The 15,773-nt window shown below is 40.7% G+C and overlaps 1 protein-coding gene across 1 annotated transcript in view; it reads right to left on the bottom strand.

Annotated features, from left to right (window-relative positions):
* LOC128653249 (CD99 antigen) overlaps positions 1-15,773 on the bottom strand; it is a 200,299-nt gene that overhangs the window by 37,862 nt on the left and 146,664 nt on the right. The window contains exon 7 of the mRNA XM_053706437.1: positions 7,599-7,655. Within this exon, the coding sequence (XP_053562412.1) occupies positions 7,599-7,655 (57 nt within the window). The remainder of the gene's footprint in view (positions 1-7,598; positions 7,656-15,773) is intronic.

The raw sequence follows: 15,773 nt of genomic DNA, 5'->3' as shown, positions 1-15,773 counted from the left end.
CCTTGAACAAGAAGGTCCTGTCTCAAAGGTAGCTTCCATGGTGGAGCCGATGACATATTCACCAGGTCTGCATACCAAGTCCTGCGTGGCCACGCAGGAGCTATCAAGATCACCGATGCCCTCTCCTGATTGATCCTGGCTACCAGCCTGGGGATGAGAGGAAACGGCGGGAATACATAAGCTAGGTTGAAGGTCCAAGGTGCTACTAGTGCATCTACTAGAGTCGCCTTGGGATCCCTGGATCTGGACCCGTAGCAAGGAACCTTGAAGTTCTGACGAGAGGCCATCAGATCCATGTCTGGAATGCCCCACAATTGAGTAATTTGGGCAAAGATTTCCGGATGGAGTTCCCACTCCCCCGGATGAAATGTCTGACGACTCAGAAAATCCGCTTCCCAGTTTTCCACTCCTGGGATGTGGATTGCAGACAAGTGGCAGGAGTGAGTCTCCGCCCATTGAATGATTTTGGTCACTTCTTCCATCGCCAGGGAACTCCTTGTTCCCCCCTGATGGTTGATATACGCAACAGTCGTCATGTTGTCTGATTGAAACCGTATGAATTTGGCCTTTGCTAGCTGAGGCCAAGCCTTGAGAGCATTGAATATCGCTCTCAGTTCCAGAATATTTATGGGGAGAAGAGATTCTTCCCGAGACCAAAGACCCTGAGCTTTCAGGGGTTCCCAGACCGCGCCCCAGCCCACCAGACTGGCGTCGGTCGTGACAATGACCCACTCTGGTCTGCGGAAGCTCATCCCCTGTGACAGGTTGTCCAGAGTCAGCCACCAACGGAGTGAATCTCTGGTCCTCTGATCTACTTGTATCGTCGGAGACAAGTCTGTATAATCCCCATTCCACTGACTGAGCATGCACAGTTGTAATGGTCTCAGATGAATTCGCGCAAAAGGAACTATGTCCATTGCCGCGACCATCAAACCTATTACTTCCATGCACTGCGCTATGGAAGGAAGAGGAACAGAATGAAGTACTTGACAAGAGCTTAGAAGTTTTGATTTTCTGGCCTCTGTCAGAAAAATCCTCATTTCTAAGGAGTCTATTATTGTTCCCAGGAAGGGAACTCTTGTTGACTGAGATAGAGAACTTTTTTCTACGTTCACTTTCCACCCGTGAGATCTGAGAAAGGCCAGGACAATGTCCGTATGAGCCTTTGCTTGTGGTAGGGACGACGCTTGAATCAGTATGTCGTCCAAGTAAGGTACTACTGCAATGCCCCTTGGTCGTAGCACCGCTAGAAGGGACCCCAGTACCTTTGTGAAAATTCTTGGAGCAGTGGCTAATCCGAATGGAAGTGCCACAAACTGGTAATGCTTGTCCAGAAAGGCGAACCTTAGGAACCGATGATGTTCCTTGTGGATAGGAATATGTAGATACGCATCCTTTAAATCCACCGTGGTCATGAATTGACCTTCCTGGATGGAAGGAAGAATTGTCCGAATGGTTTCCATTTTGAACGATGGAACCTTGAGAAACTTGTTTAGGATCTTGAGATCTAAGATTGGTCTGAATGTTCCCTCTTTTTTGGGAACTATGAACAGATTGGAGTAGAATCCCATCCCTTGTTCTCCTAATGGAACAGGATGAATCACTCCCATTTTTAACAGGTCTTCTACACAATGTAAGAATGCCTGTCTTTTTATGTGGTCTGAAGACAATTGAGACCTGTGGAACCTCCCCCTTGGGGGAAGCTCCTTGAATTCCAGAAGATAACCTTGGGAGACTATTTCTAGCGCCCAAGGATCCAGAACATCTCTTGCCCAAGCCTGAGCGAAGAGAGAAAGTCTGCCCCCCACCAGATCCGGTCCCGGATCGGGGGCCAACATCTCATGCTGTCTTGGTAGTAGTGGCAGGTTTCTTGGCCTGCTTACCTTTGTTCCAGCCTTGCATTGGCCTCCAGGCTGGCTTGGTTTGAGAAGTATTACCCTCTTGCTTAGAGGATGTAGAAGTAGAGGCTGGTCCGTTTCTGCGAAAGGGACGAAAATTAGGCTTATTTCTAGCCTTAAAAGACCTATCCTGAGGAAGGGCGTGGCCCTTACCCCCAGTGATATCAGAAATAATCTGTTTCAAGTCAGGGCCAAACAGCGTTTTCCCCTTGAAAGGTATGTTAAGCAATTTGTTCTTGGAAGACGCATCCGCTGACCAAGATTTTAGCCAAAGCGCTCTGCGCGCCACAATAGCAAACCCTGAATTTTTCGCCGCTAATCTAGCCAATTGCAAAGTGGCGTCTAAAGTAAAAGAGTTAGCCAATTTGAGAGCATGAATTCTGTCCATAATCTCCTCATAAGAAGAATCTTTATTGAGCGACTTTTCTAGTTCATCGAACCAGAAACACGCTGCTGTAGTGACAGGAACCATGCATGAAATTGGTTGTAGAAGGTAACCTTGCTGAACAAACATCTTTTTAAGCAAACCCTCTAATTTTTTATCCATAGGATCTTTGAAAGCACAACTATCTTCTATAGGGATAGTAGTGCGTTTGTTTAGAGTAGAAACCGCCCACTCGACCTTGGGGACTGTCTGCCATAAGTCCTTTCTGGGGTCGACCATAGGAAACAATTTCTTAAATATAGGGGGAGGGACAAAAGGTATGCCGGGCCTTTCCCATTCTTTGTTTACAATGTCCGCCACCCGCTTGGGTATAGGAAAAGCTTCGGGGGGCCCCGGGACCTCTAGGAACTTGTCCATCTTACATAATTTCTCTGGAATGACCAAATTCTCACAATCATCCAGAGTAGATAACACCTCCTTAAGCAGAGCGCGGAGATGTTCCAATTTAAATTTGAATGTAATCACATCAGGTTCAGCTTGTTGAGAAATTTTCCCTGAATCTGAAATTTCTCCCTCAGACAAAACCTCCCTGGCCCCCTCAGACTGGTGTAGGGGCACTTCAGAACCAATATCATCAGCGTCCTCATGCTCTTCAGTATTTTCTAAAACAGAGCAGTCGCGCTTTCGCTGATAAGTGGGCATTTTGGCTAAAATGTTTTTGATAGAATTATCCATTACAGCCGTTAATTGTTGCATAGTAAGGAGTATTGGCGCACTAGATGTACTAGGGGCCTCCTGTGTGGGCAAGACTGGCGTAGACGAAGGAGGGGATGATGCAGTACCATGCTTACTCCCCTCACTTGAGGAATCATCTTGGGCATCATTTTCTCTAAATTTTGTGTCACATAAATCACATCTATTTAAATGAGAAGGAACCTTGGCTTCCCCACATACAGAACATAGTCTATCTGATAGTTCAGACATGTTAAACAGGCATAAACTTGATAACAAAGTACAAAAAACGTTTTAAAATAAAACCGTTACTGTCACTTTAAATTTTAAACTGAACACACTTTATTACTGAAAATGTGAAAAAGTATGAAGGAATTGTTCAAAATTCACCAAAATTTCACCACAGTGTCTTAAAGCCTTAAAAGTATTGCACACCAAATTTGAAAGCTTTAACTCTTAAAATAACGGAACCGGAGCCGTTTTTATATTTAACCCCTATACAGTCCCTGGTATCTGCTTTGCTGAGACCCAACCAAGCCCAAAGGGGAATACGATACCAAATGACGCCTTCAGTAAGCTTTTTCTATGTATCTGAGCTCCTCACACATGCATCTGCATGTCTTGCTTCCCAAAAACAACTGCGCAATAGAGGCGCGAAAATGAGGCTCTGCCTATGATTAGAGAAGGCCCCCAGTGAAAAAGGTGTTCAATACAGTGCCTGCCGGTTATTTTACATAATTCCCAAGAATAAAATAACTCCTCAAAACTATGAAGTATTAAAAATGCTTATATATCAATCGTTTTAGCCCAGAAAAATGTCTACCAGTCTTTAAAGCCCTTGTGAAGCCCTTTATTCTTATTTAATAAAAATGGCTTACCGGATCCCATAGGGAAAATGACAGCTTCCAGCATTACATCGTCTTGTTAGAAATGTGTCATACCTCAAGCAGCAAAAGTCTGCTCACTGTTTCCCCCAACTGAAGTTAATTCCTCTCAACAGTCCTGTGTGGAAACAGCCATCGATTTTAGTAACGGTTGCTAAAATCATTTTCCTCTTACAAACAGAAATCTTCATCTCTTTTCTGTTTCAGAGTAAATAGTACATACCAGCACTATTTTAAAATAACAAACTCTTTATTGAAGAATAAAAACTACAGTTAAACACCAAAAAACTCTAAGCCATCTCCGTGGAGATGTTGCCTGTACAACGGCAAAGAGAATGACTGGGGAAGGCGGAGCCTAGGAGGGATCATGTGACCAGCTTTGCTGGGCTCTTTGCCATTTCCTGTTGGGGAAGAGAATATCCCACAAGTAAGGATGACGCCGTGGACCGGACACACCTATGTTGGAGAAACAGAAAATCCTGAGGTTGTAGCATTCAGGCAAATAATCTGCATGTTAGCATCACAAATGATCGAATGCGCTACCCTTAAGGCTTTGATTCAATCCAAAATCTCCTTGAGGGGGGTTTCCACCTCGACCATTGCTGCTAGTGCGTCACACCAATAGGTTGCCGCCCCAGCCACCGCAACAGCCGCCGCCGGTTGGAAAATGAACCCCGTCAGTTGGAACATCTTCTGCAACATGGACTCCATCTTTTTATCCATGGGTTCCTTTAAAGAGGAGCTATCCTCAAGCGGAATGGTAATTCTCTTAGCGAGCATAGAGAGAGCACCATCCACCTTAGGGACAGTTCCCCACAGTTCAAGCTGCGCAACTAGAATGGGAAAAGCTTCTTAGAAGACGAGGGAGAAAAGGGTGAACCTAGTTTCTCCCATTCATTCTTAATGTTCGCCATTTTGATAGGAACCGGGAAAGCCTGGGGCACTACGCTGTCCTCGTAAACCCTATCCAACTTAGGGATCGAAGGTTCTTCCGATAGCTTTGGATCCGGAACCTCCTGCGTAGCAAGCACTTCCTTCAGCAGGAAACGCAAATGCTCCATCTTAAATTTGAAATCCGGTTCCTCCGCGGATGGAGGCCTAAAAGTAGTCGATTTCTGAGACAGATAGCTGTGCAGTACCTTCCCCTTAGTAGGAAGAGGCATAGCATTTATGGCCGCAGAGACCGCCGTCTGCAATTGATCAGCAAAATCTGGAGGCCAAAGGGCCCCTCCTGTGGGAGGGTTAGTAGTGCCCTGGGGAGCTGCTTGTGTAATCGGAGATGCTTGTAGGGAACCCACCTCACGGGATGGAGAACCCTTAGAGGTGGATGGCTCAGTTGTACTAAATACTTTCTTTGGAAGTAGTAATATTGTCATAACATGTGGAACGGAGCAGTAACGGCAGTTCCACCGGAACCTCCACAGTATACACAGTTAGTAGGTTTAGATAAAGAAGGAGTATCCTCCAACATATCAGAGTCCTCCATAGCTTGCACCTTTATTACGGACTCGATTATTGATTAAATAGCACCTTTATATTCCAATGGCTGGGGCACTCCCCACCTCCTATGACCCAAAAATACAAGAAACGGCTTTCGTCTCCTCCGAAAACAGGTGGAGAAAGAGGAAGTGACTGAAGCCACACCCGGTCACATGGAGTGCCATGCAGGACCGCCCCTGCACTGAGTGAGAGATGCGTCAAAAAAGCCCACCTCAATCTCGCTCTCTAAGTGTTCCACACCGACAGAGCCTTATCTCACACAAATGCAGCAAAAACCACAATAAACATTATGAATATTAAAATCCCCCCCTGTTCCATAACCCCCCTCTGAAGGTATTACCCTAGATTCTATACAGATATGAGTCACACTGTGACCCGGTCTTCTTGCGTTATCACATTATATACACATACACACACACTTAAAGATATATTACAACTAACAGATCCCACCCATTGTTATACAACGAGAACATGGTTGGATGAGGCTAAACCAGGATGTTTCAAATGCAGTGGGTGCACCACATGCAATGGGTCAATTCTTTCATCATCCAAGAAACAGAAAGAAGTATGTTCACCAATATAGGATGACCAACACCACTAGTCATGCGATATATCTGCTACACTGCCCATGTAGTTTATTTGACGTGGGTAAGACTGGTGACAACCTGAGAATTCGTATGGCCAACCATAGGAGTTCCATTCGGACAGCAATTAAAAATCAGGAGTCAGATCAACCAGTGGCTCGTCATTTTTTACAAAATCGGCATAATGTATCTGACTTTTGCTATACGCTAATAGATCATGTCCCAAACCCCATGAGGGGGGGAGATGCGAATAAAAATCTTGTTACAAAGGGAAGCAAGATGGATATATGAATTAAATACCCTAATACCAATGGGTCTAAATGTTAAAATGGACTGGCATTGCTTTCTTTAGACATAGGTTCTACAAGAAATAGAATAGGGTAGTAAGATTAACCTATGAGTTTAATATTTACCTATGTATTTTCTAGAGAACTTTTTCTACAAGAATTTTTTTCTAAAAAAAAAAATTCTAAAGATTTTTTCTTTCTAAAATACTGTTCTGTATTGTTCCTATTTTGTTCTGTTAAAAATTGAAAGATATGGCTGCAATAGATTTTTTTAGGATGCCTTAATATAAGGAATTAGTAAGTAGATAGAATAGATGAGTATAATTATGTATATGATGTATTGTGACATTCTCTATATATGTTTTTATGTTCACACACAGATGGGTGATTATTCACATTAGAGACTTGGCTTGAGGTTTCCTAGCAACAGACGGCGTCTCTGATGACGTGTGCGATGCACTGGGTCTTGGCTTTGTATACCGGTGACACGTGGTGTTAGTTACTTACGGCGGTGGGTTGCTTGGCAACAAACGGCGGCTTTTGATGACGTATGCTATGCGCACACGAGGTGAGATAATTGGATAATTGTGTATAGAACATGGGGTAAGTAGGTATAAGTTTGCACATTTTATTATGCATTTTATGCAAGTCTGAAGACAGGGGTAAAACCCCGAAACGTCACTTTTATGGAGTAAAAACTTTGGTGGTTATAATACGGAGAGTTCCTGTTTTCTTTGATGTCTACAACTATTTTTGCTGAGCACCCCGGACTGTAAGTGACTCGTGAGTGCGAAACCGAATGGAATTACACACACACACACACAAACACATATATATATATATATACACATACACACAATGACACAATATTACCAGAATCAACGCGGCAGGGAAACTCATCGACGCTGATTGCTTAAGGAGCTGTTAATATGAGTCGGGATGATTTCGCAGGAGAACACTCCCTGCATCTCCGGACAACTTTCACCCATGCTCTCACTGAGAGGCTGACAGGACTACTTAAAACTCCAGTCCCATTGCGAAGAGTACTACCCTCCATAAGAGACTACCCCAAATCTTCTGACACTTCTCTGCCAACCTCCTGTGAAGAAAGGCAAAGAATGACTGGGGGGATGAGCTAAGAGGGGAGGTATTTAAGCCTTTGGCTAGGGTGTCTTTGCCGCCTCCTGGTGGCCAGGTTCTTATTTTCCACAAGTGAAGAATTAAGCAGTGGACTCTCCTCCCATTTAGATGGAAATAAAGTTATAATGCATTTTATTATCAACACTCAAAATAAAGTTTGTTACTGTATGTAGAGTAGATAAACATACCATCAGGGGGCAGTGGTTTTCCACCATCTATAAGGTCAGCATCTCCAAACTCCCTTCCTAAAGAAAAAGAAAAATGTAATTAAAGGGACAGTCTACACCAGAATTTTTATTGTTTTAAAAGATAGATAATCCCTTTATTACCCATTCCCCAGTTTTGCATAACCAACACAGTTATAATAATATACTTTTAACCTCTGTTATTATCTTGTATCTAAGCCTTTGCAAACTGCCCCAGGAAAAGGGTAGTGCCCCAGGAAAAGATATGATGCAGAGTTAGCTCCGAAAAGTCAGCAGGATGCAGTTCCAACTCAATGTACAATTTTCAGAGCTAAATTACATGAAAAGGGGCATTGGAAAATTGTTTAAAATTACATGCTCTATCTGAATCATGAAAGTTTATTTTGGCCTAGACTGTCCCTTTAAGTCAAATATATATATATATATCTATCTATCTAGCAATTCCCATTACTGAGGTTTAAGCAAGCAATATACAAACTGCTTTATGGAATCTCCAGAAAAGTCTCAACTTAACACAAACATTAAAGGGGCATACAACAAGTTGGGATAGAGACAAAATATAATATGTACTTTAATTAATTACTTTACCTACAAATGTATACTGCAGTACCTCACCATTAACCATTTAATTTAAGTTTCCAAATTGTAAAGCTCTAACTTCCCCACACATTTCCTTCTATGGCTGTTTCTATATCTATTGTCTTGGTAGATTACACAAATGCATAAGGATTATCTGCTGGAGCATGCCTAGAAGCTGTGAACTCAGTTGAAATACAATGCCTGTGTCTAAGCACTGATAAGGAGGGTGGAGCAGTGTCCAGACAGCATGGCATTTTTGAAAATGATTTTAAATACTTGCCAGCAATTTTTAAACAATTTTTGTATGCAAACTATTTTTAATTAGCCCCTTTTAGGATATGCACAGATCTCAACATGTTTTATGGCACATTTAAACTAAGAGGTTTATTAAATTCATTGTTTTGTTAAAGATTAACATTCTGCATGTGTATATGAGGCTATATACAGGGACCTCAAAAATCCAACATATTGGTAAGGAGGGAAGCTAAATAGAATAGAAAGATTATGGGGAATTGAACAATTTAAATATATCCATCATAGTTATGCAGGCCCTTAAATACTTTCATACAAAATTAACATCAATAGAATTTGTTTAATTGATCCAAAAACAAAACACACACCAAGAGAGACAGGGATTTCAGCATAAATACATTTTATGAAAATGTATTCAACTTAGAAAAATTACTGTGAATCCATTAACTAATTAAGTGGTCTCTTTATTGCAAAATCTTTATAAAAGCAAAGCATACATCCAAATCAATAAAGGAATGGCTTCACCAGAAGAAGATTAAAGTTTTGGAATGGCCCAGGCAGAGCCCAGACCTGAATCCGATTGAAAAGCTGTGGAGTGATCTGAAGAGGGCTGTGCACAGGAGATACCCTCGCATTCTGACGGATTTAGAGTGTTTTTGCAAAGAAGAGTGGGCAAATCTTGCCAAGTCAAAATGTGCCATGCTGAAAAACTCATACCCAAAAACACTGAGTGCTGTAATAAAATCAAAAGGTGCTTCAATAAAGTATTAGTTTAAGGGTGTTCACACTTATACAACCATATTATTTTTATATTTTTTCTTCCCTCTATCTAAAATATTTCAGTTTGTTTTTCAATTGGGTTGTACAGTTTATGGGTCACTTTAAAGGTGGAAAAAGTTCTGAAATTATTTATCTTTGTCTCATTTTTTTACATCACAGAAACCAGACATTTTAACAGGGGTGTGTAGGCTTTATATCACTGTATATCCTATTCTTTGACTTGTTACAATGGCGTTTCATTTTTATGTAGTATCACCCTCTAGTTTAGCTCTATTTTAAACATCACACATTTTTGGTTGCTTTTAAGTCTGCAAGCACACACAATGTAAAAACCAGCATAGATCATGGGTTTTACAACTGTTATGCATTTAAAGGGACAGTTCACCCAAAAAATGTCTCCCTTTAAATTGTTCCCAATTATTAATTTTACCTGCTGGAGTAAAAGTAGCTTTTTTACCCCCATTTTGGCATTTGAAATAGCCGATTTAGCCTGTGGTATAAAAACCTATACTGAAAGTTTCTATACTTGAGTATACGCTATTGAATAGCCTAAGTAAACACAGCCTGCAGAAGAGATTATACTCTCAGTGGGGGGCATGATAGTTGAGTAATAAAAGGATATTTTTTCATTGTTCTCTAAGTATTGAGCTTTGGTTTTCTAGACAAATATAAGATAAGGGAGCAAGTCTGTACACAAAGTGATAACATAATGAGATCTGATATAACCTGAAGCTCAACCCATTGTAATAGGCTGTGATTTATAAAGCATCAATTTCAATATGGTACAATATGTTATGTAACGTATCCGGGACGATCCATGTGGAAAAAATTACAACTTATATAAATAGGTACTTCCCGCAGGTGCAAGCACAAGAGGTTAAAAAAAGTCTTATCAATTTGGATTTGGCCACGTCAGTGTATAGTTGGAAAGAGTCTCAATATAAACTATTAAATAACTATTACTTAACTCCGGATAAAATTAATAAATGGGCCGACAATGCATTGCGTTGTAATTGTTTTAAATGCAAAGCTGAGACCGCTGACATTATCCATTGTCTTTGGGCTTGCCCAAAAGTATTGCAATTTTGGGGCAAAATTAATTATTGGCTTAATAAATTTTTAAGCACTAAAATTTCATTAACTGCAGCCAATGTATTCCTGTTATATGATGAAGGAGATAATAAACCAGACAAACTCCTTATAAATCTGGCTATTCTAGCCGCCCGCAACATAATATTTAAAAATTGGAAAGCACCAAGAGAACCTAGTTTGAAAGAATTTATTAATACAATGGATACTCAGATGACGATTGAGCTACTCAATATTAGACCCTATTCAGAGAAGAGACTTAAGGATTTCTTCTCAAAATGGTTAAATATAATCAGGGAAAAACCAATGATAGCACAAAAGCAACTCATATTACCCATACAAAATTCCCCCGAATTTATGCTACTTCTGCTAAAAAACATGATACCCCAAGAGTGGGGTATGGGATAATTTGATAACACAGGGTAAGGTAACCATACTGGGCAAAATAAATAGTACCTACGGCAACTGAGAGGAGGTAAGTGGACTTGGGGGGGGGGGGGGGGCTTATTTATATATATATTTTTTTTTCTCTTTTTTTTTTCTCTCCCTCTCTCTCTTTTTCTTTCTATGTCTGTCCGTTTTTTCTTGTTGCACGTCTTTTTTATTGTTTCTTTGTTTAGTTGATTTTGTTTTTAGTATTGTCTTTAGATGGCGTTACACTATAATAGGTAAAAGCCCCAAAAGCAAGGTATACATTTGGAAAAATGTTTCTAGACTATTCAGCCACTACTGTAAAGTTTTTATAGGTTGGGTTTTTTCTTTTTTATAGCGACATAGTGTCAACAGGGTAATTGAATGTTTTACAGAGGTAGAGTCTAAACTGAAAGTTGAAAACATATCTGATTTCAGCCTACGGATGCTTTTAAGTTAAAATTTAACTTATTTGTAGTAGTACTCTGTTATTCTATAATCAATGTAAACACCCTGCGTGGTGAAATGCTAGCCCAAATTGTTGGGCTAAATTTTTGTTTCGGTATACCCTGCGTGGTGAAAGGTAAGCCAATTTGTAAGGCTGTTATCTTGCTTTTGGTTAATAAATAAATATATAAAAAAAAAAAAAGTGATTTATAAAGCACAAAAATCAGCTAAACCTGAAAATGCAATTTCTCATAAATTTTATACTCTGCAGCTGGTATAACAAGTAATTGAAAATACATTATAAAAAACATAATGTATGCAAGAATTTACCTGATTAATTAATTTCTTTCATATTGGCAAGAGTCCATGAGCTAGTAATGTATGGGATATACAATCCTACCAGGAGGGGCAAAGTTTCCCAAACCTCACCACACCCACAATTCAGTTTAATGAATAGCCAAGAAGTGGGGTGATGAAGAAAGGAGTAAAAAGCATCAACAAAGCAATTTGGAAATAATTGTGCTTTATACAAAAAACTCAAACACCATAAAAAGGGTGGGCCTCATGGACTCTTGCCAATATGAAAGAAATTAATTTATCAGGTAAATTCTTACATAAATTATGGTTATTCATGTAATTGGCAAGAGTCCATGAGCTAGTGACGTATGGGATATCAATACCCAAGATGTGGAACTCCACTCAAGAGTCACTAGAGAGGGAGGGATACAAATAAACAGCCATTTCTCGCTGAAAAAAATAATCCGCAACCCAAAATATAAGTTATTCTCATAATGAAAAGAAAAACTTAAAACATCAGCATGGGGGGGCGTGGCTAGGCAGCGGCCATAGAAGGTCGCAATATCTGTGGCTCCTATGGTGATCAGCTTAATCCGCCGATTTATGCAGCGGTTCTGCAATATCAACTGACATCCTTTTATATTTGACAAGACAGTGAAGAGCTGTAACGAACCATACCACATTTGCAGAATTTATGACCTGTAGGACCCAGATCTGGCCCGTTGAGATCTTTGGCGGCGGCCTTCGAACACAATTTCAACTCCACCCCCCCGTGTATCAGGGTATAACAGTCTTTTATAGACTGCGTACTAATCTAAAGAAGGGAACCTTCATATCGGACATACCGACTACTGACAATTGTGTTTGAAGGAGAGTTATACCAGTAACATTGCGACATGGAGGCTCTAAACAGGTGGGAAGACAAGATGGTGCAGATTATAGGTGATCACTACCGGAGCCTAGAAGCAGAACTATGTAAGCTCCTCTTGAATCCTGCAGTTATTGTGGCCCCATCATGTGTATATAACTATAACAATACACTACCCCAGTCAAGCTTGCCCAGCAACAAGACTCATGAATACTACCGACGAGCTGGTAACAACCGCTACGCACCTACGGAAGAACCAGGGCTTGCTTCTATAAAACCAGACATGGCTGCTATACAGACTTCTTCCTGCCACCAGAAGGACGACGCAAGCCTAGTTACTAAAAGGCCTTCATCCACACTGGACTTCCAATGGGAGGGCCATGGGGCAGCGGAAACCCGAACCTGCAATGTGCAGCCGCCTATACCACAGCAGCCGATGAGAGCCGACTATGAGAAGCAAACGGAGGTGTTTTCTGCACTAACTGGGGTGACAGCTTTAATCAGAGAGGTGCTTACGGCCGATACTGAGAAACAGAGACGGACCTACAGTGAAGTTGCCATCCCCGGTCTGCTCCCGCCTATCCATCTAACCGCGACTGTGAATGGAGCTGAAAGAAAAATGAGTGGTGAGCTCATTACCGTTCTGAGATGCCATAATGAGGGTCCCCCACACTCAGCACTTCTCATCAGAGGGAGATCTCGCCAAGCCGACCGGCATGGAGTAGGCTGATTGACATTTAAAGTTGGTCTCATAGGTACAGATGAGCTTGAGAAGTCAGGGTGCACTCCTGTTACCGCTATATGAGGACAATGTGAGAACCAGTTCATGTTCTATATATGATGACTTTTAGTCGGAGGTATGAATGGCAGCAACGGATGGCTCAAACTGTTTCTACTAAGTACCTTATTCATATACACTATTTGTATTTATTGGTCTATGCTATAAGAAATCACAGTTATTAGTGTATAACCAGTTACCTACACGGCTGTCTAGCTAATTTAGAACCTTTACTTTTATTGTTTGTGGCTAAGTATGTAAAACATAATTTATGTAAGAACTTACCTGATAAATTCATTTCTTTCATATTAGCAAGAGTCCATGAGCTAGTGACGTATGGGATATACATTCCTACCAGGAGGGGCAAAGTTTCCCAAACCTCAAAATGCCTATAAATACACCCCTCACCACACCCACAATTCAGTTTAACGAATAGCCAAGAAGTGGGGTGATAAAAAAGTGCGAAAGCATATAAAATAAGGAATTGGAATAATTGTGCTTTATACAAAAATCATAACCACCACAAAAAAAGGGCGGGCCTCATGGACTCTTGCTAATATGAAAGAAATGAATTTATCAGGTAAGTTCTTACATAAATTATGTTTTCTTTCATGTAATTAGCAAGAGTCCATGAGCTAGTGACGTATGGGATAATGACTACCCAAGATGTGGATCTTTCCACACAAGAGTCACTAGAGAGGGAGGGATAAAATAAAGACAGCCAATTCCTGCTGAAAATAATCCACACCCAAAAATAAAGTTTAACAAAAAACATAAGCAGAAGATTCAAACTGAAACCGCTGCCTGAAGTACTTTTCTACCAAAAACTGCTTCAGAAGAAGAAAATACATCAAAATGGTAGAATTTAGTAAAAGTATGCAAAGAGGACCAAGTTGCTGCTTTGCAAATCTGGTCAACCGAAGCTTCATTCCTAAACGCCCAGGAAGTAGAATGAGCAGTAATTCTTTGAGGCTGAGTTTTACCCGACTCAACATAGGCAAGATGAATTAAAGATTTCAACCAAGATGCCAAAGAAATGGCAGAAGTTTTCTGGCCTTTCTAGAACCGGAAAAGATAACAAATAAACTAGAAGTCTTACGGAAAGATTTCGTAGCTTCAACATAATATATCAAAGCTCTAACAACATCCAAAGAATGCAACGATTTCTCCTTAGAATTCTTAGGATTAGGACATAATGAAGGAACCACAATGTCTCTACCAATGTAGATGGAATTCACAACTTAGGCCAGGAAGTAGAAACTGACCTAGTAGAATGAGCTGTAATCCTTTGAGGCGGAGTTTTACCCGACTCGACATAGGCATGATGAAACAAAGATTTTAACCAGGATGCCAAAGAAATGGCAGAAGCTTTCTGGCCTTTTCTAGAACCGGAAAAGATAACAAATAAACTAGAAGTCTTACGGAAAGATTTCGTAGCTTCAACATAATATATCAAAGCTCTAACAACATCCAAAGAATGCAACGATTTCTCCTTAGAATTCTTAGGATTAGGACATAATGAAGGAACCACAATTTCTCTACTAATGTTGTTGGAATTCACAACTTTAGGTAAAAATTCAAAAGAAGTTCGCAACACCGCCTTATCCTGATGAAAAATCAGAAAAGGAGACTCACAAGAAAGAGCAGATAATTCAGAAACTCTTCTGGCAGAAGAGATGGCCAAAAGGAACAAAACTTTCCAAGAAAGTAATTTAATGTCCAATGAATGCATAGGTTCAAACGGAGGAGCTTGAAGAGCTCCCAGAACCAAATTCAAACTCCAAGGAGGAGAAATTGACTTAATAACAGGTTTTATACGAACCAAAGCTTGTACAAAACAATGAATATCAGGAAGAATAGCAATCTTTCTGTGAAAAAGAACAGAAAGAGCAGAGATTTGTCCTTTCAAAGAACTTGCGGACAAACCCTTATCTAAACCATCCTGAAGAAACTGTAAAATTCTCGGTATTCTAAAAGAATGCCAAGAAAAATGATGAGAAAGACACCAAGAAATATAAGTCTTCCAGACTCTATAATATATCTCTCGAGATACAGATTTACGAGCCTGTAACATAGTATTAATCACAGAGTCAGAGAAACCTCTTTGACCAAGAATCAAGCGTTCAATCTCCATACCTTTAAATTTAAGGATTTCAGATCCTGATGGAAAAAAGGACCTTGTGACAGAAGGTCTGGTCTTAACGGAAGAGTCCACGGTTGGCAAGAGGCCATCCGGACAAGATCCGCATACCAAAACCTGTGAGGCCATGCCAGAGCTACCAGCAGAACAAACTAGCATTCCTTCAGAATCTTGGAGATTACTCTTGGAAGAAGAACTAGAGGCGGAAAGATATAGGCAGGATGATACTTCCAAGGAAGTGATAATGCATCCACTGCCTCCGCCTGAGGATCCCGGGATCTGGACAGATACCTGGGAAGTTTCTTGTTTAGATGGGACGCCATCAGATCTATTTCTGGAAGTTCCCACATTTGAACAATCTGAAGAAATACCTCTGGGTGAAGAGACCATTCGCCCGGATGCAACGTTTGGTGACTGAGATAATCCGCTTCCCAATTGTCTATACCTGGGATATGAACCGCAGAGATTAGACAGGAGCTGGATTCCGCCCAAACCAAAATTCGAGATACTTCTTTC

The sequence above is a fragment of the Bombina bombina genome, chromosome 3 (assembly GCF_027579735.1).
Source record: "Bombina bombina isolate aBomBom1 chromosome 3, aBomBom1.pri, whole genome shotgun sequence".
In the NCBI taxonomy this organism is placed as follows: domain Eukaryota; kingdom Metazoa; phylum Chordata; class Amphibia; order Anura; family Bombinatoridae; genus Bombina; species Bombina bombina.
Note: the sequence above shows the minus strand (reverse complement) of the source record. Positions and strands in the feature narration are given on the sequence as shown.